This window comes from Pongo pygmaeus, chromosome 6 (genome assembly GCF_028885625.2).
Source record: "Pongo pygmaeus isolate AG05252 chromosome 6, NHGRI_mPonPyg2-v2.0_pri, whole genome shotgun sequence".
Lineage (NCBI taxonomy): Eukaryota > Metazoa > Chordata > Mammalia > Primates > Hominidae > Pongo > Pongo pygmaeus.
Window position 1 is genome coordinate 69,967,906 of NC_072379.2, and position 24,071 is coordinate 69,991,976.

A 24,071-nucleotide genomic window follows, 5' to 3' on the forward strand; every position below is an offset into this window, starting at 1 on the left:
TGTCCGGCTCCAACCTGCTGCACTAATGCAAAGGGAACAAGAGATTTTTCCTATCCAGAGTGAAGGTGGCATTCTGTGCAAGATGAAATTATTTTATATTCTAACCATTTCTCTCCTTTTTTTCATACTCATGCTATGTGGTATAATAAAGTAGAAGAAAAAAGTCTTAGCTTACCTGTTGCTCCTGGTTCAGGGCTAAACAAGCACAAGATACAGAAAACTGAACAATAAATACAAGTAACAGAATAATCATATACTGAGAGTTAGAAGTTAAGGATACTTCTAAATATTCTTAGAATGGCATAAAACAGAGGTACAGAGGTACTGACAACTTTAGAATGCACGAGAAGTAATTAACCCAGAATACAGAACAGATGGCACTTAGAGAAAGTTCAAAAAGGATACACATATTATTATTTTGGTAATACACAGTTGCATCAAATTTATATAGAAAAATACTAGTCATGATAATTACATAACTAAAAATAGATTAGAATTTCATTCAGAATAAAATAAAAATTCTTACATATACAAAACAGAAATAGGTATAGATAAATACATGTAAGCTTTTTTAATATTAAGTCTTAAAAAAACACTGAAATTCTCAACCAAACATTAATGTGTAAAAAAGGGCCTAGAAGTCACCAAACCAATTCAATTTAACTCTGAATTTACAATACATAAATAGGACTACACTGAACTTGCAGAATATATTCTTCAGGATGTCACAAGGACAGGGTGAGAATATGAAAACATACAATAACATTACCCTAAGAAATGTTTCTAATAGTTCTTGAACAAATATGCATAAGGCTTGCTTGGAGTTGCTTTCTGGCAATAAATTTCCTAGTGATAATATTAAATTAGTTGTAACCATCAAAATAGTCATCAAGGGTAAAATCTTCATTTTTAAAAAGGATACAAAAAATAGCAACACCTGATGATGTTTTACAGCTCCAATCAGCCCCACTAAAGCAATCAGGAACAAGAAGATGCCCACTGCAATGACCACGCCAACCACTCGGAGACTGGAAATCAGCCCGAAGCCAATGCCCCACGCAGCAATTCCAATAAGCAGCAGACTAACCAACTGCAGAAACACCCAGGGGGCAGGGGTAGAGGACAAGGGAGAGGAGAGAGAATGGGGAAAATGCCAGTTAATTCAATACCAACAATATCCTTCAGGCACCTTACAAATAAGAGACTTCAGTCTCTTACAAATAAGCACTAAAACTTAATACAAGAATACACACAAGATCTCAATAGGCAGTATTGTTCTAACAAATTACATTAATCCCCCGGTGTGCTTTATTCTTGCAAAAGAAAAAAAAGACTAATATAATAATACCCAAAATTCTCACAGAGCCTCAGAAGTCATCTGTTTACTAAGAGCCTAAATGCATGCTACTTAAGATTTTGAAGAAATCACATACGCAAAAACTTCTAGATGCCAAGCTCAGTCCAACATATTGATCTCTTCAAACAGACATCACCTATCTTTCCTTCAAAGTCCAAATGCACTGTAATTTTCTCTGGGAAGCCCTCCTAGTCCCCAACTGACTAAAGAAATCCCTCCATTCTCTGGCCGATCTCTGTTCCTGGAACATGGTTCTCTCGTTCCCTTCATCACACGTTGTGTTTCCAAGCTTGTCTCTCCAGAAGACTGGCAGTAACTTGAGAGTAAGGACCCACATCTTTTCATCTGGCTATACAGCCCCAGAATCTATCACAAGACCAGGTCCCTGGGGAATACTCAAAAACTGCTCATAGAATTGCTGCTGAAATTAATTGATTTAAATGTTATCATCTATTTTATTAAAAATCATATATAGAGAGATCATTAAAACTCTTAGCAGAATAAAAAGAATGTAAGAGGCTTTAGCTATTTAAAGTGAACTAGTATTCTGAGCAAAAAGAAATTCTTTGATATTCCAATTGTTTTACTCATATATTTATAAAACAACACTGGCTGAAGAACACATGCCTAGTGGTTATGACCTGTAAAAGTCAAAATATTACTTCTTTAAAATCCCACTTAAAAATAGTATGCCACATAAAGATGGTAATTCACTTATAGAAGATGAAGCTTACATAGGTATTAGGGGAGGAATGGGGGACAGGTTGTTGAACAGGAAGGAAACAGTATCTTCACTTCAATCGTGAGTCAACCATTTCCTGGAGCAATCTGACAGCATAATACCCAATTAGGAAAAATCAAAACATAAAAAATATATTTTCTAGCACCATTTAAAAGCCTGATAAACTTTGCTTAGAAATATAAAAATAAATTACCACTTACTCAAATGGATCTTCTTCTGCTCAAATGTGTAAATTTTCATATGTAATGTAATAGTTTATCAGGCAAATTTTACATCTACTGGTACAGTAAACCTTACATATGTAGAGATACAAGCAAAACTGCTACATGAGTGTCTATTTGTACTCTTATAGAAAATATTTTTTGTATTTTTTTGCCAAAGAGACAAAACTTGAGAATAAAAGGAACCATCTATAGCATAATATAATCAAATTAGAGAGTTATATGGACTTGGTGGGCTCCACCGCGGTTGGTACACCCAGCAAGCTTTTCTTTTCAGAGGGACAAGGAGAGGCAAAAATTTTCACAAATTTTGCCACTCAGAAATTCGTCTAGTCCTTCTCATTTTCCCAACTGCTCCTTATCAGCAGGCCCATTTGCCTCTGTTTCATTTTATCATACTCACTGACAGTCTTCTCACAACTTCAAACAGTCTTGGACTGAGAAAAAGTCCTCTGCCCCTTCACAAGTGAGCTTATTTCTGACTCTGTGGTATTCAAATTTAACACATTTCCTTTCAGGAGCTGTAAAAGACAGAAGCCTGAAGGAGGTGCGAAGGAAGAAGGAGGGCTGGATGATCGCGGCAGGAGGGCTATGCTTAGCATCCTTGCTGCATCATGGTACCAAACGCTGAAGATGGTCCACATGTGCAAGACATCACAGCAGCTTGCTGTATTTCTGTTTCGAGAGAAACAGAACCAATAGGAAATATATCTATATCTATATCTATCTATCTATTGAGTGAAAATCCAACAGTGAAACAGAGACAGAGAGATTTTAAAGAATTGGCTCACATGATTGTCGTGACTGGCAAGTCAGAAATTTGTAGGGCTGGCCAGCAGGCTGGAAACTCAAGCAGAATTCCTTCTTCCTCAGAAAACCTTAATCTTTGTTCTTAAGGTCTTCAACTGATGGGATAAGGCCCACTCACATGATGGAAGGTAATATGATTTAAAGTCAACTGATTGTAAATGTTAGTCATATCTACAAATATTTTTGCAGCAACATCTAGACTAGTGCTTGACCAAACAACTGGGCACCATAGCCTAGCCAAGTTCACATATAAAATTAACCATCACATTTGCCAACATCCAAGTCTTGGGTGTGATGCAGATATCCTAATTCAGTTAAATTCACAGGAAGAACTACATTGTACCTTTTAAGTCCTAGAGCCAAAAAAGATCAGAAGCATGAATACCCTGGTATTACTAATAAAATTCTTCTAACCCCATAGTTCTTTAAGATCTTTAAAAGATTCTTCAAATCCTTTTGGGAATTATACTACATCCTTACTATATTACTGAAATTCTTAAATATGAGAATATTAAAAGTTACACATGCTTAAATATTAAATTAAAAGTTAATTATTCATCGACAAGTACTTGACGCTGACTATGTGTTAAAAGCCAGAGACAAGACATCCCTATTAGAACAGGGCTTGGCAAACTTTCTCTGCAAAGGGCCAGATATTTATTATCAGGCTTTGCAGATCACATGGTCTCTGCCACAACTATTCAACTCTGCCACTGTACACAAAAGCAGTGACAGACAATATGTAAACAAATGAGCAGGCAGGGCTGTGTTCCAATAACTATTTATACATACCAAAATTTGAATTCACATAATTTTAATGTATCACAAAATATCATTCCTCCTTTTTTTTTTTTAACATTCAAAAATGTGAAACCATTCTAAGCTAGCAGGCTGTACAAAAATAGTCAATGAGATGGGTCTGGCTGTGGGCTGTAGTTTTCGGACCCTTGCTCTAGAAGTCAGTATAGAAGAGAATGAAAAATTACAATAGGACAAATAATCAAATAATTGCTATACCAGAGATTTTTTATAAGGCGAGTCAGAGTATAGAACAATAATCTCCCCCCAACACACAAAAAAATTCAGATAAATAGAATAGGCCAGCTGACCCCTCTGTGAATATAACCTTAAGTAGTAAAAGAATAAGTATTTATTATTTATTTATTTTTTATTTTATTTTATTTTTTGGAGACAGAGTTTTGCTCTTTCACCCGGGCTGGAGTGCAATGGCGCAATTTCGGCTCACTGCCACCTCCACCTCCCGTGTTCAAGTGATTCTCCCACCTCAGCCTTCCCAGTAGCTGGGATTACAGGCATATGCCACCACGTCCTGCTAATTTTTGTATTTTTAGTAGAGACGGGGTTTCACCATGTTGGCCAGGCTGGTCTCGAACTCCTGACCTCAGGTGATCTACCTGCCTCGGCCTCCCAGAGTGCTGGGATTACAGGCATGAGCCACCACGCCCGGCCAAGGATAAATATTATCTTATATGGTAAAAGATGGAACTAAATTAAGGATCTTTAAAGGAGGTGCTTATCCTAGATTATGAGGTGGGCCCTAACTGTTGTATCCTAGATTATAAGGTGGGCCCTAAATGTCATAACAGGTATCCTTAAGAGAGAGGCACAGGGAAATTAGAGAGAGACACACACAACGTAGAAAGTGACATAAAAAAAAAGAGGCAGAGACTAATGCAGCCACAAGGAATGCCAACAGCCACCAGAAAACGCAAGATGCAAGAACAGATTCTCCCCCAGGTCCCTGAGAGAGCCTGACTCTGTGGACACCTTGATTTTGGACTTCTGGTCTCCAGGACTGTGAGGGGATAAATTTCTGTTGTTTTGAGTCACCATATTTGTGGTAATTTGCTACAGCAGTCCTAGAAAAGAAATACAGAACAATTCACCTATTTGGAGTTTGACAAATCAGGAACCTCTCACTGTTACAGAACCTGCCTGGAATTTTACCATCAGTGGAATCCTTACCACGTAGCTGGGGTGAAGTGTTCTGGTACCCTCATCAGCATCCTCCCAGCAAAGCAAATACATTATTTGCATCATCATTTCGGCAAAATGAGGAAACTCTTCAATGTTCACTCAGTTGCCAACTAATAGGCTCATTAATAATGAGAATCTATTAATGTAAATGTAAAGAAAAGATCTCTACAACCAAAAAGAGGGGAGAAAACACTAGTTTAGTTCTCAGATTAGGCTTTATGCTATTATTGAGAATGTTATCCAGAATATTCACAAGTACTTCTGTTCTGGTTTTTTTCTTTTCCTGCAGATAGGGGAAAAAAAGAGGCTGCTTCCTTCTACATAACCCTCTGTCAAGGGCATTCCTCACCAAGTTGATTCTGCTGTGTCTCCAATATAGTTTTCAATCTACCCTAATTACCACTACCAGGCAGTCCTCTAAAACCATCAAAGAGGGTTTCCTATCGCTGCTTTTGCAAATTAACACAAGTGTAGTGGCTTAAAATAACACAAATGTATTGCCTTACAGTTCTGGAGGCTGTGTTGGTCAGGTTGTACTCCTGAAAGCTCCAGAGGGAGAATCCATTTCCTTGCTTTGTCTAGTTTCTGGGGGTTTTCTGCATTCCTTGGCATATAACCCGTTCCTCTGTCTTCAAAGCCAGCAGCGTATCATGTTCAAACCCCTCAAATATGCACATCCTTTTTTGACTCTGACCCTCTTTCCTCCCTCTTCCAAGGACCTGTGTGATTCCATAAAGCTCACCCAGATAATCCAGAATAATCTCCCCATGTCAATATTCTTCATTTAATCACATCTTCAAAGTCCTTTTAGTTATGTAAAGTAACGTGTTTGTAGGTTTCAAGGATTAGGATATGAACGACTTTTTGGAGTGTGTGGTTATTTAGCCCACCACAGAGGGTTCTTGGAACATGGGCAACTGAGCTACCATAGAATCCTTTCAGCTACAAATATTTTAAAACACTGAAAAGATTGTAACATTTTATTTAAATATGTAAGAGAGCACAGAAAAACTATGGGAAATTCCTACAGGCCAGAAATGAAAGGAGAACTGAAAACTAGAACTGTAAGCTACAGCTGGTGCTGTGGGGTCCCATACGCAGGTGGGGAAGGAGTTCCTGGATCAGAATAGTCTCTAACGGGGAAGGATTTAGGTTTCGTAGCAGAGCTAGGAAGTGGAACTGAGACCCTTGCATAACTGGGATCTCCAAAAAGCTGTATTTTTAGTGTCAGGGGTTAGAGAAAAACCACAACAACCTATCCAGAAAGACAGCAAAGACTTCTCAGTCTCTTCAAAAAGTTTTGAAGAAAGAGAAACACGAGCCTATCAAACAAGAGCCTATCATGCCCATGCTTGCAGTCTAAGAGTACACTGCCTCAGGCATGCAGGAATCCTCAAGACAAACAATTCAAATAAAAGCTGATTACAAGAGGTGACAGCATTTAGGGGAGAAAAGCTCATAAATGCATATCCAAAATTTGCTCAGGAGGGACCCTTCCAAATCCCAGCCCTTACAGGATTCCCAAAGAAAAAAATAAAAACATTGCTGCCAATCAAAAAATCACAAAATGACTAAGAAAAGAATTTAGCATGAGAGAGATATGACAAATATAACAAAAGAAGGATAAAAGCTCCCAAGAACTTGAGATGACAGAGCTAACTTCAGGAGACTAAAACAAAATATTTTAAACTGACTAAAAAGATAAAAGGGGGCTGGGCACGGTGGCTCACGCCTGTAATCCCAACACTCTGGGAGGCCGAAGCGGGTGGATCCTTGAGGTCAGTTGTTCAAGACAAGTCTGGTCAACATGGTGAAACTCTGTCTCTACCAAAATATTTTTAAAAAATAGCCGGGTGTGATGGTGGGCACCTGTAATCCCAGCTACTTGGGAGGCTGAAGCAGGAGAACCACTTGAACCCGAGAGACAGAGGTTGCAGTGAGCCGAGATCATGCCACTGCACTCCAGCCTGGGAAACAGAGTGAGACTCCATTTCAAAAATAATAATAATAATAATAAAATTAAAAAATAAAAAATATTAAAAAGGAAAATAAAAAGATAAAGGAGGAATAAAAACTATTTAAAAAACTCATATTTTTTAAAATGTAAACTTAAAAGAGTCACATAAAACAAACCCAATGGTAGGAGAAAGAAGAGAAACTTACAACAGAAAGAATACATAAAGCTTCATTAAAGGAGAGAAAAGTAACAGCCCTTGGCAAAATTATTTAAGAGAAAGGTTAATAATAAATCCTTCCAAATTTTTAAACTGATAAATACCTATCAAAAAGCCAAAGCAAAAATCACACTCAGTGACAAAAATAGGAAAGATTACTCCAGCTAATGGTAGGATAAAAATAAATCATAAACATTTTCTCCAAAATTCAGGAATAAGACAGGGTGTGGGCTTTCACCACATCTATTCAGCATTGTGGTGGGGTTTTCGACAACTAAGTGTAAATACAAAAGAACAATGGGAGGAGAGAAACACAGCTTACATTATTCACAAATTATTAGGAGTATCTACAAGGGAAATCCAAAAAAATCAAAAAAAATCAAAATTGGTAAGAACCAGCAAAGTTGCTAGAAACAGAATCAATACACAAAAATCAACAACATGTTGATGCACCAAAAAAATTTTTTTCATGTACTTTTCAGGATATAATTTGTAATATACCCCCAAAATATAAGATATATATGAAGAAATCCAACAAAAGTAGTCCAAGATCTTCATGAAGAAAATTGTGAAATGTATTTGAAAAACATGAAAGAAGACCTAAAACAAACAAAGAGATAAAGAAGATTAAGGAGAAAAGGTTGTATCTGCCGCACTTTTTCTTAGCCCAGCTGCACTGTCACCAGAACCATGAAGAAGAAATGCTCCTGGGGCAGCAAATCAGTCCTGTCAGTGGTTCAATCTAACTGTCTTGAATGTCACCCTTGTTGTTGTTTTCACCCATGTCTGCAAAACTTGAGCCTGACTCTACATATTTTGGATATATTTCTTTTTTTTTTAAGTAAAATTAAATAGATTTTAAAAATTTAAAAACTAAATAAGTTAAAAACCATCTAACAAATATCAGAACTTATTATAATGGCCAGGCACAGTGGCTCATGCTTGTAATCCTAGCACTTTGGGAAGCCAAGGCGGGATGATCACTTGAGGTCAGGAGTTCGAGACCAGCCTGGCCAACATAGTGAAACTCCGTCTCTACTAGAAATACAAAAATTAGCCAGAAATAGCTTGAACCCAGGAGGCAGAGTTTGCAGTGAGCCAAGATCACGCCACTGCACTCCACACTGGGTGACAGAGCGAGACTCTGTCTCAAAAAAAAAATAAAATAAAATAAGAGATATGACAAATACCTCATTTTAATGGTTCAGTCGTTAAAGCAGGTAACTGATACAGATCTAAATAAGCCAGCAGCATAGTCTTTGAGAGAGGCAAAATTCTAAGTCAGTAAAGAAAGAGTGGACTTTAATAAGTAGCCTTGTGACAACGACCTTCTCATTTTGAAAACTGATATTATTAATCCCTACCTCAAACCATAAACTCTACTTTAAGAACAACTTAAAAGTATAGAAAATATTTTAATGACTTTGTGGGTAAGGAAAAATTTCTTTGAAACAAGTTTCAAAAAATGCGCATATAACACTGACATGGCATTTACTCTGGTTAAGAAAGTATTATAAGGGTTTTACATTTATTAACTAATTTAATCTTCACAAAAATCTTAAGAGGTAGGTACTATTGCTTCCATTTTCCAGATGGGAAAAGCTGTGCACAGAGTGAGATGTTAAGTAACTTGCCCAAGGTTAGACAGCAAGGAAGGGATAGAGCTGGGATATGAACCCAGGCTACCTGGCTGTAGATCTGTGTTTTTACCTGCCGTACCATCCGACCTGTTACAAATTTAAACTTCTGTACTGTACAGTGAAAAATATGAGACAAATGTGAGAGAAGCCTAGGACTAGGAGAATATATTTCCAGCACACATGTATATTTAAAAATGCCTACAGGCCAGGCGCGGTGGCTCATGCCTGTAATCCCAGCACTTTGGAAGGCCAAGGCGGGTGGATCACCTGAGGTCAGGAGTTCAAGACTAGCCTGGCTAACATGGTGAAACCCCATTTCTACTAAAAATACAAAAAATTAGCTGGGCGTGGTGGCACCCGCCTGTAATCCCAGCTACTTGGGAGGCTGAGGCAGGAGAATCGTTTGAACCCGGGAGGAGGAGGTTGCAGTGGGCCGAGATGGTGCCACTGCACTTCAGCTTGGGCAACGAGCGATACTCCATCTCAAAAATAAAAATAAAAATAAATAAGAAATAAAAATGAATACAAATGAACTTAAGACAAAAAGCAAACTGAAAAGTGGTGAAAGGTAGTAAGAGGCAATTCACTAAAGAAGAATTTGAAAGGCCAATCAACACATGAAAAATGTTAAATCGCATCAAAAATCAGAGAAACAAAAATTAAAACAAGGAAATACCATCTCACATGCACTAGACTGGCAAAAACTAAGCCTGATGACACCAAGAATGTAAAGAACCTAGAACTTGTGTACCAGTAGAAATATAAATTGTTGTAGCCACTTTATATAACAAATTAACAACACCTAGGAAAATTATATGTATCCCTTACTACCCCAGCAATTCTGTTTCTAGGTTATTCCCCAAGAGAACACCTATGTCCCCAGCTAGATATATACCAGGATTCTGCCACAACCTTGTTTGTTACAGTAAAAAATTAAAAACATTTTCAAACATCATGACTACGGAATTCACAGACTCTGGTGTGATCACACAATAGAATACAAATGATTTTTATCTATTTCTGTTAAATTGACAAATTTCAAAAAAAGTAAAGGAAATCAAACAAGTTGCATAAATACAGATAAAACATACCATTTATATAAATTTTCAAACACAAAAACAATACTATATGTTATTTGTAGATGATTAATGTATATAATATATGACACTGTCATACATATTCATGAAAGCGACAGATCTTGATTTCAGAACAGTGACTACCTTTGAGAGGGGAAAATGGGAAAGGGACTGGAGAGTGGGCCTTTAGCTACAGAGTAACATTTAACTTCTTAAAAGAGAGATTAGCTGGGTTCAGTGATGTGCCTATAGTCTCAACAGTAGCTGGGACTCGGGAGGGTGAGACAGACTGCTTGAGCCCAGGAGTCCTGGGCTGCAGTGCATTGTGATTGCACCTGGGAATAGCCACTGCACTCCAGCCTGGGCAACGAAGAGAACCCTCATCTCAAAAGAGAGAAAAAAAACACTGGCATATGTGAAATGTATAAAGCCAGTGAGTTCGCAGGGGTCTACCATATTATTTCCTGAGCATATGAAATTTCCTAATTAAAACTAGCCTTGAAAAATGTAACACTCCCTTCTTACTAAGTCACCAATTCTAAATTCTTCTGCTTTGCTTTCCTCTGTAAATTGGTCTAACTTTCCTTATTCAGCCTTAGCTCCCACTATCTCCCAAACCCAGCTACTTAAATCTAGACATTCTCACTTGTCTCTCAAATATTTCACCTCAATTCCCATCTATGCATATTCAAGAGCAGTCCACATTCCCTCCTATAATTTGTTCCTATTTAGGAAAGAGAAGGCTTGGGAATGAAGATGGTATCCAACTGAAGGCAACAGGCAGTAAGTTGCTGATTCTCTACATGTCTGTAACAAAAGGCAATGCTCTAGGTCCATCACACTCAGATGGTTTCAAAAGTGAACCAAGACACTGCCCTATCCCATTTTCATGCCCAACTCCTAGATGCACATATGCATACACATGCACACGCAAATACACATTCTCATTTGTAAGGGCCATTCCCAAGGGTGAAAGAAAACATAGATTCAACTGTCCAATCCAAAACCAATTTTGCACTTATTACAGTAACAGCGAAACTGTACATCATAAACTTGTTTGTGCTAATCAATTTTCTAATAAACACCCAAAAATATGTTGGATTTTTTCATTTAAAAAGCTAAAAACAATGTGTTTTCTTGTGTATGACTGGTGTTTCTAACATATTATTTTAAAAATCCCCCAAATACCTGAGTTAACTTTTAAAATTATAACACCTAAAGATTTATAATATGCCTCTAATAAGATCTGATTATCAGTGTATCTTTAACTTTACTAAAAAGGAGACTTTTAAAGATAATAGTAAAACAATTTATTTCTCAGTAGTGATAATTATGTGTTATGGTTGGTTTGTAATTGTGAAGAGAACAAGATTATATGAGGTCTTCCAAACCAGTGATCTAAAAATTGTTGATTCAAACAGTTAACTCTAACTGCATAATTAAAAAGCCTAGGTTTGTCACTAGAACTTGCTAGACAAAGGAACTCCAAAGAATCTTTTGTTCTATTATAATAACAGTTTTCTTATGAAATCAACTGTAATAGAAAGTAAATGTACACCTATGACAGTTTCCTTCCCTTTGGGAGACAGAATGCTGATAAAAAAGGAATTATGCATCTGTTAATTCATTGCTGGTAATGTTTTTATAAGCAGGAAGCACCAACCTTTCCTGTTATCTCTTTAAGACAAAGAAAGGTGAATCATATAAAAAGAGTTTTAAAAAGAGAACTAAAGGAGCTGTAATGGAAAAGGTACACCAAAGCAAGACCATAAAACTGGTCATAAAAAGTGTCTAAAACTGGCATTTCTTCCCCGAGTAAACGCCAAGAGAAAGTGGCAATGGCAAAACTGCAAGTGTACATATGAGTAGAGTCTAATGAAGGGGGAATAAACAGGAAGGTGCTACTGCAAGGAACATAGAAAGTCTCAGCCAGGCCAGGTGCAGTGGCTCATGCCTGTAATCCTAGCACTGTTGAGATGCCGGGGAAGGAGGATTGCTTGAACCCAGGTAGTTCGAAACCAGCCTGGGCAACATGGGGAGGCCTTGTCTCTACCAAAAAAATAAAAAAAATTAGCCAGGTGCAGTGGCAACCAGCTGTGGTCCCAGCTACTTGGGAGACTGACTCAGGATAGCTTCAGCCCAGGAGGTCAAGGTTGCAGGGAGCTGTGTTCATGCCACTGCACTCCAGCCTGGGCAACAGAGCAAGACCCTGTCTCAAAAAGAAAGAAAGAAATTCTTAGCCAGGGCTCACAGCACAAACACAGAACACTACAGCACAGGTGGGGCGTAGTGGTTCACATCTATAATCCTGGCACTTTGGGAGGCCGAGGCAGGATCACTTGAGCCCAGGAGTTTGGAGACCAGCCTGAGCAACACAGCAAGACCTTGTCTCAAAAAAAAAAAAAAACACAAACAAAAACAAAAACAAAACAGAGACAGAGAGAGAACACCATGGCACTAAAGTACCTGGCCAGGGATCCTAATCTGTTCCTTTCATTTTATAGGTGAGGAGTAATGTGACTTTTTTTTCTCCCTATAGAACTGCATCATAGTGCCTAGGAATATATTTAAGAAATTTTTAACACTGAGATGTAATATTAAAGACACTATTACAATGCATAAGAAATTGTAGTTCTTGCTTTATAGGCATATCAACAGGTATGTGAATAGCATCTCTTTAATTTACTTCCTATGAGACTTGGTCACACAGTGATGTGTTAAGGACCAGTAATGCCCTCCACTCATATGACCTTTCCGTTAGTTAACTACCAAATGTTAAGCTTATTCATTTTGTGCTTTTTTACTTTTACCTAATTCAGAAATTTTGTCACATACACGTACATTCACATACAAGCAGAAGAGCACACTGTGTGTTGCCTAGAGTAGGGGAACAAGAAATTCTACTTGGAATTAAGAAACTTAATATATTTGAGATCACTCTAGCAAACAGAATTGTTTTAACATTAAGCACCGTGTGTTTATGTATCTTTTGGATTGATATATACAATAATGGTATTAAAGAACAAAGAGAGCCAGGCGCGGTGGCTCACACCTTTAACCCCAGCACTCTGGGAGGCCGAGGCGGGCAGGTCACGAGGTCAGGAGTTCGAGACCAGCCTGGCCAGCACGGTGAAACCCCGTCTCTACTAAGAATACAAAAAAAAAAAAAAAAAAAAATTAGCTGGGCATGGTGGCATGTGCCTGTAATCCCAGCTACTCAGGAGACTAAGGCCGGAGAATCGCTTGAACTCGGCAGGCAGAGGTTGCAGTGAGCCGAGATTGCGCCACTGTACTCCAGCCTGGCAACAGAGCAAGACTCCATCTCAAATAAAAATAAAAATAAAAAACAAAGAAAGATATATGCATAATGTTCTTTATAATCGAGCATAAGCGGGTGTTGAAATATTAAACCACTACACTAAGCCTTGCAGATGATGAAGAAATTGCTAGGATATGCTAGAATTAAGAACAGAAGAACTGGGGAAGTTGCTGCCCAGAATAAGAATGACCTCTGTCTTAGACATGTGTTGTTTTTGCAACCCAACACATATATTTCCAGTATGACCCTTAATGACTGGCCCCTCTGACCATCAGCAGCAGTAGACAAACAAAATTCTGGCCTACCAATCATGGTTGCCCATCCTTAGTGATTGATCCAAGGGATGGGTCCATAAGCCAACAGGGTCAATAAGTGTGTCCTGCAAGATCGATAAGGAATATTGAAAGAAAAAAACAATAGGTTCATCTGACCTAGCAAGGTATGAGGACAACATTGATTCTGCCAGTAGCAGGGAAAGATCTAGCCCCCAAAAGAAACTAAGCAGAGGCAAGCTAAGCTGAAAAGCAGATGAAAGGGGAGAGTGACTTCTGAGCCCCTTGATCCAGCAAAGCCTTATGACCCAACTACTGGATGTCCCACTTACATAAGCCAACACATTGTTTCAAGAACATCTATAACCCATGAAGTATCCTGATTAATACAAGCTTCACCTTGTGTTTATCATAATTTTTTAATACCTGCAAATTTGCACTGACCCTATTTACCTTCACCATTGTGACCACCTTCCCTACCAACACCAAATCTAAATTCTCGCCTTGTCAGTAAACTTTTAAAAACATGAGCACTCCTTTTAGCTGAAAAGACGTCCCTAAAGCTTCTTACTCTGCCATCAAAAGAAGAAGGGAATCAATGAGCCAGAGGAATGTCCCATCTTTTTTCTATAAACACCCTCCTTAGCCTTACTAAATTTAACACCAATGAAGTTTTACCCTGAGCAGGTCCGTGGTTGCCTGCAGACTAGGAGGGGGGTTTAGGGATGGGAAAGGGATTTCAAAGAAGGATGAGGAGATTTTCAGGGGTCTTGAATGTGGTCATGGGTTCACAGGTGTACATACAGGCCCAAACTTATCAAATGCTATACTTTAAAGTATATTCACCTTACCGTGTCAATAATATTTCAATAGATCTGTTTCCCCCCAAAAGACAAGGCTTTACAAGGAAAGACATTTTAGACCATCTTCTGCCTGGCCTGGAACAATTCATGGTACCTAGAGTTTTATATGTAATTTGGTGGCATGCCAAGGATACTTGGGCAGGAAAGCAGATGGAGACTGGGCCCATGACAATATGCTTGAATTGTGCACATGCCCTGGGTTACCTGGGTCTTGACTTCTTTTTCCGTGAAAATAATAGAACTTACCATTTTAAGCAGTGATAGCTGGGTTTCTATTACTTTGGACTAAACTCTATTCCTAACATTGTGGTCCCTGTTTAAAGCCAATCAGATCAGGTCATTTCTATGCTGGCCGTCCTTTGTTTCCGATCTCGAGATAAAGTCCATGCTCCAAGGCTGACAAATCCCAAGATGTGAAGGGCCTGGATTATCGCCCAAGGTTATTCATTAGCCACCATTCCTCCTCCCAGCTATACTTAGAATTCTTCTGATGGGCCTTCTACACTTTAAGTGCCAGACAATCAAGGCCCATGTTATCTTACATTCCTAGCACCTGGCTAAGAGTGTGACACATAAGAGGTGCTCAAAACATACTGTTCAAAGAAAGAGCATATGATATTGCTCATTACCCTTTCAGGACAAGGAAACACTAATTCTCCAATCTATACAATATTTGGAGGGGAAGAAAGTCAGCCTAATGATATTCCATATTATTCTCTGTCTACATAACCTTCAATCTTTCATCAAATATTTACCACATTTCAAGAACAAGATGAAAAGACAGATTTTAATATTGTGAAAACAACTACTTTTTTTTTAGTATCAAAATTCTTCCAAGGTAAGTGAATTGCTTTGAGGATGAAAGAATTTAAGACATTTCAGAAAGACAGATTAGATGTTGTAAATTATTCAAAAATGTTTTGTTAGCACTAACGCAACACAGAAGTTATGATGGTAGTGGAAGGCAAGCAAATTTAAAACAGTAGTAAGATACAGAAGGACTACACCAACAAAATGTAATACAGCATCCATAGACATGTAAAGAAAACAAAGGTAGCCAGGTTCAGTGGCTCTCATCTGTAATCTCAGTACTCTGGGAAGCCAATGCAAGAGGATAGCTTGAGGCCAAGAGTTCGAGACCAACCTCGGCAACATAGCAAGACCCCTGTCTCTACAAAAAAAAAAAAATTTAATTAGCTGGGTGGGGTGGAGTATGCTTGTAGTTCTAGCTATTCAGAAGGAGAGGAGGTGAGAGGATTGCTCGGGCCCAGGGGTTCAAGGCTGCAGTAAGCTATCATCACACACTGCACTCCAGCCTTGGTGACAGAGTGAGACCCTGCCCCTAAAAAAAAGAAAACAAAGCCCCAGACTATCTTCCTCAATATGCCTCAACATTCATAATGAGGAATTACACGTGAACGCTGGACTCTCTTCTGAACTTCTGCTTAATGTGGAAAACTGAAGAGCAATTCAGAAAAGATCAAGCATGTGTTTCTACTATGCCAAACATCTGGATGGAAATGTGAAAACTCTATAAATAATCTAGATTTTGCTAAATAGCCAGACATCGAGTGTTGAAGCCAAAACCTCAGTTCTTTTATTGCTTTATGATCGTTCTTCGAATGACACAGAAAGCCTGAAGTGCTCTTGCAAATATTTTTCTTCATTATGGTTCTCTATGATGCCATTGCTTTTATATTTACTAAGCAAAAAACACAAAGTATATGGAAATTATATAAAGGTGACTGAAAGTAAGGGACCTCCACTCGTCATTTTCCAAGGGTAACTAGTTTGAGGTGACATCCACAGCTGCCAACAAAGTTCTAACCCCATTCTACCACTTCCTTCTTTGGAGCATTTCTGGGAGGCAAGAAATGACGTATGGGCAGAAGAACCCTGTACTGATTCCTGCATTCAATTAACTAAATGCCAACCACATGCCAGGGCTGTGCCGGGCACGCAGGAAAGCCAGAATGACTGGGACATGGCCTTTATTGTCAGAGGATTATAAGAAAAATAAAAGGGTAACTGCTCTTTTCAATGACTTCTTCAGTGACAAATTCGAGAACCAACTCTTGGTCCCCATCTCCTTGAAATGGTTTGCACTTGACTTCTGAGACACCAACCTCTCTGCAATTTTCCGCCTACCTGACTGTCCATTCCTTTTCAGGCTCCCTTGCTGCATGTTCCTCATCTCCTGCATCTCTTAATGTATGAATGGCACTGCTTCAATCCATGGACCACTGCCCTTCTCTATCTACCCTCACTAACTTGTTGATTTCATCCAATCCCAACTCTTTAAATGGCTCCCTAAATTTAAATCTCCAGAAAGTCCTCTCCCCTGAATGACAGTGTGGTTACTATAAGTGCTACCTGACATTTCCACTTGGGTTTCTTTAGCATCACATCTAATACTGAATCCTCTAAATCATCCCAAAGTCTGCTCCACCTACCATCTTCTCCATCCTAGTTAATGGTAAATCTATCCTGCCAGTTCCTTGAGCCTGAGCCACAAATCGTAAGTAATCTGTGATTTGTCTCTTTCAGTAGATCAGGTCGCCCTACCTCCAAAACAGTCTCAGAATCTATTTCTTTCAATTCTGTTGCCACCATACTAATCTAAGCCTCCAACATCTCATGTGCAAATTATAGCAACAGCCTTGTAACTAGTCTCAATGCTCCCACCTGTGCCATCTATAATCTATTCTTAACTCAAGAGCCATATAGCCTTTTACATAAAAATCAGACTATATCAGTCCTCAAACCTAAACACACCATTGGCTCCCTATTTCACTTGGTATAAAAGCTCATGGCCCTATAGTGCTCTCCTGGGTCCACCCATAACTTCTCTGACCTCATTTCCTACATTGTACTGCTTGCTTGCTCTGTCCCACTCATATCTGACTCATCTGTCCATTGCATAAACCAGCAGTACTCCTCCTGGCCAGGCACAGTTGCTCACACCTGTAATCCAAGCAATCTGGGAGGCCAAGGTGAGAGGATTGCTTGAGGCCAGGTATTCAAGGCTAGCCCAGACAACACAGACCCTGTCACTACAAAATATTTTTTAAAATTAGCCAGGTATGGTGGCACATGCCTGTAGTCCCAGCTACTAGGTAGGCTGATGTGGGAGGATCACTTGAGCCCAGGAGACGGCTCTCCAGCAGTGAGCTGAGATCACGCCACTGCATGACAGAGCAATACCCTATATCAAAAAAAAAAGAAAGAAAAGAAAAAAAAAGCAGAAATACTCTTCCATCAGGGTCTTTTCAAAGACCATTCCCTCTACCTGAAACACTTTTCTTAGATAATTGTTCTTCATCTCCTTTAGGCCTTTTGATACAGTTTGGATATTTGTCTCCTCCAAATCTCATGTTGAAATGTAATCCCCAATGTTGGAGGTAGGGCCTGGTGGGAGGTGATTCGTAGGGGTGGATCCCCCATGAATGGTTTGGCACCATCCCCTCAGTGATAAGTGAGTTCTCCCTCTGAGTTCATGTGAGATCTGGTTGTTTATAAGTGTTTGGCACCTCCCCCTCACTCTCCCTATGTGACACAGGAACTTCCTTTCCCCTTCTGCCACGATTGTAAGCTTCCTGGGGCCCTCACCAGAAGTAGATGCCAGCACTATGCCTCCTGCAGAACCATGAGCCAATTAAACCTCTTTTCTTTATCCAGTCTCAGGTATTTCTTTATAGCAATGCAAGAACAGTCTAACACCTTTCTTATATTGTTTTCTTTCTATGCAGGCCAAGCGTGACCACCATATGTGAAGCTGTGTACCCATCCTCCCCCATCCACTCCACTGCCCCACCCATCTTTCCTTTTACTCCGCTTTATTTTTCTCCATAGCACTTGTTTACCTTCTAATATGATATATAATTTACTTACTTATTTATCATCTGTCCACCCCCATAAATGTAAACTCCATGAAGGCAAGCCACTGGGGTTTTGTTCACTGCTATTGATGCTCAATTAATATTCATTATTAGAATAAAAAACAGAAAGAAAATAACTTGGGCACAGCTTAAACTTACATTAGACTCACAAATAACCCCAAACAGTTACAATTATAATACAATTTTACAGGAAGTAGATTCATTCAAGAGAAAGGGTAGAAGAAACCCACAGACATGTTGGAAAGGTTGGCCAAGAATGGAAAAAAAAAAAAAGGGTTTTACAAGAAATATTCGATTCTACAGTGGATAAATAAAAGTAATTCCTACTTAATATTACTACTTTTTAATCTAATGCCAACTTTCGTGCTTTAAAATATTTAGATGTGCTTCTGCACTTAACCTTGATCACTGCAGACTAAAAGAAACAAAATATTGTTTTATACAAGTTTTCTTTATGCAAGTTTTACCTGTGAAGAATAGCTGGAAAGAAGAAGCCAAGTCTATAAATTCAGCAAAATTCAACTTTTTCCACCTGAAGCTGTAACAACTTAATTTTATTTCTATTATACATCTAAAGCATTTATATACTATCTGATTTTATCCTTACACAGCTTCATGAGGGGACGACTGAAAAATATCATCACCAATTTATATATGAAGAAACTGAAACTCAAAGTAAGCTGTTTGTGTAGTAACAGAGTTGGAAAAGTTTCAGTTTTCTTCATAAATCCAGTGATCTTTCTTCCCATAATTTGTATGGACATATGTTTTTTATCTAACAGAGTAAAAACAGAATTTCCTTCCCATAAATTGTATGGTTGTTATTTCTTTTATCTAACAGATATGGCACAGTTTATCTACTATAAAATACATCCCAGGTCGGGAGCATTTTATAGTAGATAAAGTGCTCATGCCTGTAATCCCAGCACTTTGCGAGGCCGAGGCGGGTGGATCGCCTGAGGTCAGGAGTTCGAGCCCAGCCTGGCCAACATGGCGAAACCCCATCTCTACTAAAAATACAAAAAATAAGCTGGACGTGGTGGCGGGCACCTGTAATCCCAGCTACTCGGGAGGCTGAGGCAGGAAAATCACTTGAACCCAGGAGGCGGAGGTTGCAGTGAGCCAAGATCAGGCCATTGCACTCCAGCCTCAGCAACAAGAGCGAAACTCTATCTCAAAAATACAAATAAAAACAATAAAATGCATCCCAATTTCAGAGGTGATAAAACTATAAATTAAGGTGTTTATGAAGTAATTCAGTATAATTTTTATGCTGCATGAGAATTTTTCTCAAAACAACCAAAAGTATAAGGAAAAAGAATCACGAAAAAGAGAAAGAAACAAACATGGAAAGATGTTATAAGAATGAACACACACAGGAGAAACAAAACTGCAACTTCTGAAATTTCCCTCCTGATTTTAAAACTGGCAGGGCAACTCAAAAAGTCCCAGTAAATATACGTTTGGTCATATTTTTCAGTTTGGTTCTATTTAACAAAGTCAGCTACCTTTTTTTTGGTTGTTTGTTTTTAACAGAGCTTTCTTCTCTGGTTACGAAGCACAAGGAGACACATTATAAAGCTTCAAAATATTACATATTTTAATACAAATTTTATTTCATATTTTCTAAAATTTCCCACAAATCACTAAGCATAATTTTCAAAAGTTTTTTTCACTACTTGTCAAAATCTTTTCAGCCTGAAATATTCCTATAAACTATTAAAAATAAGTCATTTTCCCAAATCGTTTTCATTTTTATGTATATCCTAAATGGTATCAAAAAGACCCACACACTATTTCTACATTTCCTTGATTCAATTACACCTCCTTTATTCCCCCAACTTCTCTAACCCACAAATATCTCCCACAGTCCTAAATTTTATGGTGCCTAAAGTCAGTATATTCCTTATACGCCATTTAATTTTCCCACTCCATGTCTCTCATCTAGATCCTGTCTTCACAATGCATTTGCCTTTATAGGTATTTATTATTTCCCACAGTTCTCAAAAGAGTGCACACAGTCGACAAAAGTTTATTGACTGAATACAATTCCTGAAAACATATGTATAAAAGGTAGTAAATAAAAATGAGCCTTCATAAAAGCACATTGATTTTTAAGCCCTGTTTGGTTTGCTGCTGTATTTCCAAACTGAGAACAGAGCCTGGCACACAGTAGGCACTCAAATAATTGTTGAATGAAGAAACGGAAAGTTTCTTTAAATGCAGGAAGTTCTGAGGCAAGTCATTCTCTTAGAATACTGTGAAGGTGAATTCAGGAATGTAGCTTCTCCCTTTTCTTCTATATTTATGAATTGTTAACACATACTACACTAATTTAAGCTTGTCCAGTACTGGCGATCCTATTAACTAAAATAATCAAGCCATAAACAACAATAAAAATCAATTGTTAACATTTTGCCTAGTGATCACATTTCCTTGTTTGGGACTTGCAACTTGTTTTTAGTGACAGGCTTTCTGAGCTGATCACGAATGTGGCACGAATCTCAGGCTCATGAGCAAGCCACCAGAGCATGTGGACAGTTCAGCTGATACAGTCCTAAGTTCCTCGGTAAAATGCTTCAACACAGCAATGATGACGTTTCAGGCAGCCATGGCTTTTGCACCTGCCGTTCCCATATGCAATCCTGGTTTAACCAACACTTTTAGAAATGACCTCAAATGTAATCCTGTAGCGTTGAGCACATTTTAGAGGCAGTGACCAGGGCGGGATTAGAACCTACAAAGAATGTTTCTATTCATGACTTATAGAGAAATGTCTCCCAAGTCTTCATGCTCAATCCCACCCCCAACTGCCTCATATTTTTTCATCTTAAAATGTTGAGAAAGAGATCAGGGGGGAAATAGAAGCTAAATAATGGCCATGGCACATTTTCAGCATCTATCTAAGACTTGATACAACTTTTACCTGTCACTTGCCTCCACTTTAAACTGCTACATTTATTTAAGCCTATTTACAATGTAAAAGAAGCAAGTAGCCACTAATTCATTTTAAGAAATGTCCCTTTGTCTAAAAAGTCTATGATTTAAAAGGGCTAGCCATTTTTATTGTCCTGTGAATTTCCAATTCATTAAGTTTTACTGCATAGCTATTAAAATCAATAGAATACACACTTTGAAGGTCAATAATTTAGAATAGATATTAAATAGTCTTAATATGTCCCTTTAGAATCACCTTTCTTTCGCCTCACTTTCCTGATATACTCTAAATACAACTAAAAATGATGTCTAGAAAGCAAGGAACTTCATTTTAAAATAACTTGCCTTTTTAAAAAATATTATACATTAATTTATATAGACCCTTCAGTGAAGTAAGTATGCAAAGTAGACATTCCACTCTGTGTAAGCAGACACTGTAAGACTAAGTGTCTAGCAAACAGATGACTAAATCATTGGCAGAAAAAAAAACAGAACTCAGGGCACAAAATAAGGAATTTAAAGTTCTAAGCAGGCCACTCACACTGATTTAAAAAAAAAAAAACCCTAGAGAACTGGTCAGCATTTACTTAATAAACAGCCAGGGTGATAAGCATGCCTCAGGGTGATACAGATGAATTTTCATCTGAAATTTGAAATGTATCTCCAAGGAACTGTATCACCAGGTGTTCTAAAATGTTTTTCGCCAAGTCTTCTATTAATGACCATGTTGACTAGATTCTTACTAACTAGCCATAAAAGCGTACTCAATGCCTGTTTCTGTCTTGCCTTCAAAGCTTGTAATCATGTTCACATACAAAGGAACAGTAATAGTAAAATGACCCAACCTTCTTCTCCTGTTGGTGACCACAAGGCAGCCTCTCTGTTCCAAGGATGTAATCTAAGCTTGCACAGATGGCCTAGCTCTCTGCTAATGCAGGGGTGCTGGGTTTGTTTTCAGGGTGGGTGCTGCAAAGCGCCAGGTATATTTATAGAAGGGAGCAAGACTACTATGGAGGGATGATGACAGAAGAGGAAGTTTCTTCCGCCCGGTAGAGGCAGCCTATGGAAAGATCTGGATTCCACAGCCTAGGTTCCACTCCTGACTCGTCAACTACCAGCTATGTAAACTTATTAAAACCTTTTTGGTCTGTTACCTTATGTATAAAATGTAGATAATGCCCCATTCCCTCAGAAGGTTGTCAGAATGATGAACGAACACTGTGTATGGAAAATCTGGGACGTGATAGGCATTCAATAAACGTCGATCTGTCCTGCCCATGCTCCTGTTCACCCAGAATTGCGCCTCAAAAAATCACAGAAAGCCTGCAGCGTTAAAACTAAGAGGCCCAAGCTGGTTGGCAGGGAAAGAAACGATTTGGGTGGGGGCTCGCTTATTTCCTGGAGGACTTGGTTTAAAATGGAGTTAGGTATTGATCATGGGCAAGACACACAGAAAAAGCACCAAGTACGAGCAAAACTGACAACAACAAAAACAAAACGACATCCCTTTACTGTGAGCACGAAACAAACTTCGGAAGCAGCGGACATCCTGTGAACCTACTCAGCGGCCTCAATTAAAATCCCGAGGGTACGTAGAGCTAACCCAGAGGCACACCAGCTATATGCCGCCTCGTCAGTTTCAGGCCACACCATTCCGCAAAACTGTCCGCAAGTCTGGACGGCTCTCGCGCCTCCACGCCTGGCCCAGATGCGTCTGGATGCCAGGAGCGAGCGGCAGAAGGGTACGGGGCGGGAAAGCGGGGAGGTCCGGTTAAATGTTTGAAAAACAAGGCGGTGGGTGAGGGGGCAGGGTGGAGCAATGTGGCAGAGACGCGGCCAGCGAGCCTGAGAGACCGCGGCTTCACAATGAACGAAAGGAAGAGACTGCGACAAGCGCCGGCGCCCGGTCCCCGGCGGGGACGGATGGTGAGGCCGGGGGCGCGCAGAGCGTGGGAAGCCGGGAAGGGGGCGCGGGATGCAACGAGTGAGTCGCTGACCAGGCAGGGAAGCCAAAGAGCACCCAAGCAGGTGCAAAGCCCCCAAGCGGGCAGGAACGGACTAGGGATACTCACGGTGTAAAGCAGGTTGAGGGCGCACAGGCAGTTCTTGGAACACGCGAAGCCCCCGCAAACCATCTTGGAACCTGTGGTTGCCGGCAGCTGCACGTAAATTCGACTCCGGCGGAGGTTCCCGGACAGCTGCTTTGTCCTTGCCTTTGGGGCCTGGCCCAGGCGGGGCAGCAACGCGGACGTGGGTGGGGGGCCGGGGCCTGGGGCTGCAGTGCGCGGCGCGCGCGCGGCGGCTCAGACCCGCTTTGGAACCTGCGGCCGCCGCAGCTGAGCCGGAGCTGGAGCCCGAGCCCCGCCCAGCCCCTTCGTCTCGCCCCGCGCGCTGATTGGCCGCTGGCAGGGAACAAAGGTAGAAATATGCAAATAAATGCGCTCCGCCGGCCGGAATCCGGGAGGGGCGGAGCGGTCCCGGGGCGAGTGGTAGGGGGCCAAGGCCTTGTGGGAGGGAGCCCCAGGCCAGAGCTGGTGTCGGCGGCTTTGGTGTAGTTTCCCCAGGAGCAGGTGAGGAGGGAGGGCGGGGCTCGGAGGAGATCCACGCTGGCAAGGAGAAATATGACAGCACCTCTGGATTCTTGGCCCTGGCAGATGACGTGGCACCATTTTGAATGAGATTTCAAAACTAAGCACCTGGCCTTGTTTGAGGGAAGGAAGGCAGGAAGGAAGTAATGAATGAAAACATGTGAAAGATTTAAAA

General features: G+C 39.8%; 1 protein-coding gene across 1 annotated transcript in view; it reads right to left on the reverse strand.

Annotated features, from left to right (window-relative positions):
• The window catches only part of TSPAN13 (tetraspanin 13), a 31,027-nt gene extending 7,158 nt beyond the window's left edge, over positions 1–23,869 (reverse strand). Inside the window, exons 1-3 of the mRNA XM_054496214.2 lie at positions 23,381–23,869; positions 923–1,090; positions 176–256 (exon numbers count right to left, since the gene is read on the reverse strand). Of these exons, the coding sequence (XP_054352189.1) occupies positions 176–256; positions 923–1,090; positions 23,381–23,443 (312 nt within the window). The 5' untranslated portion in view covers positions 23,444–23,869. The remainder of the gene's footprint in view (positions 1–175; positions 257–922; positions 1,091–23,380) is intronic.
• Between the last annotated feature and the right edge of the window lie 202 nt (positions 23,870–24,071).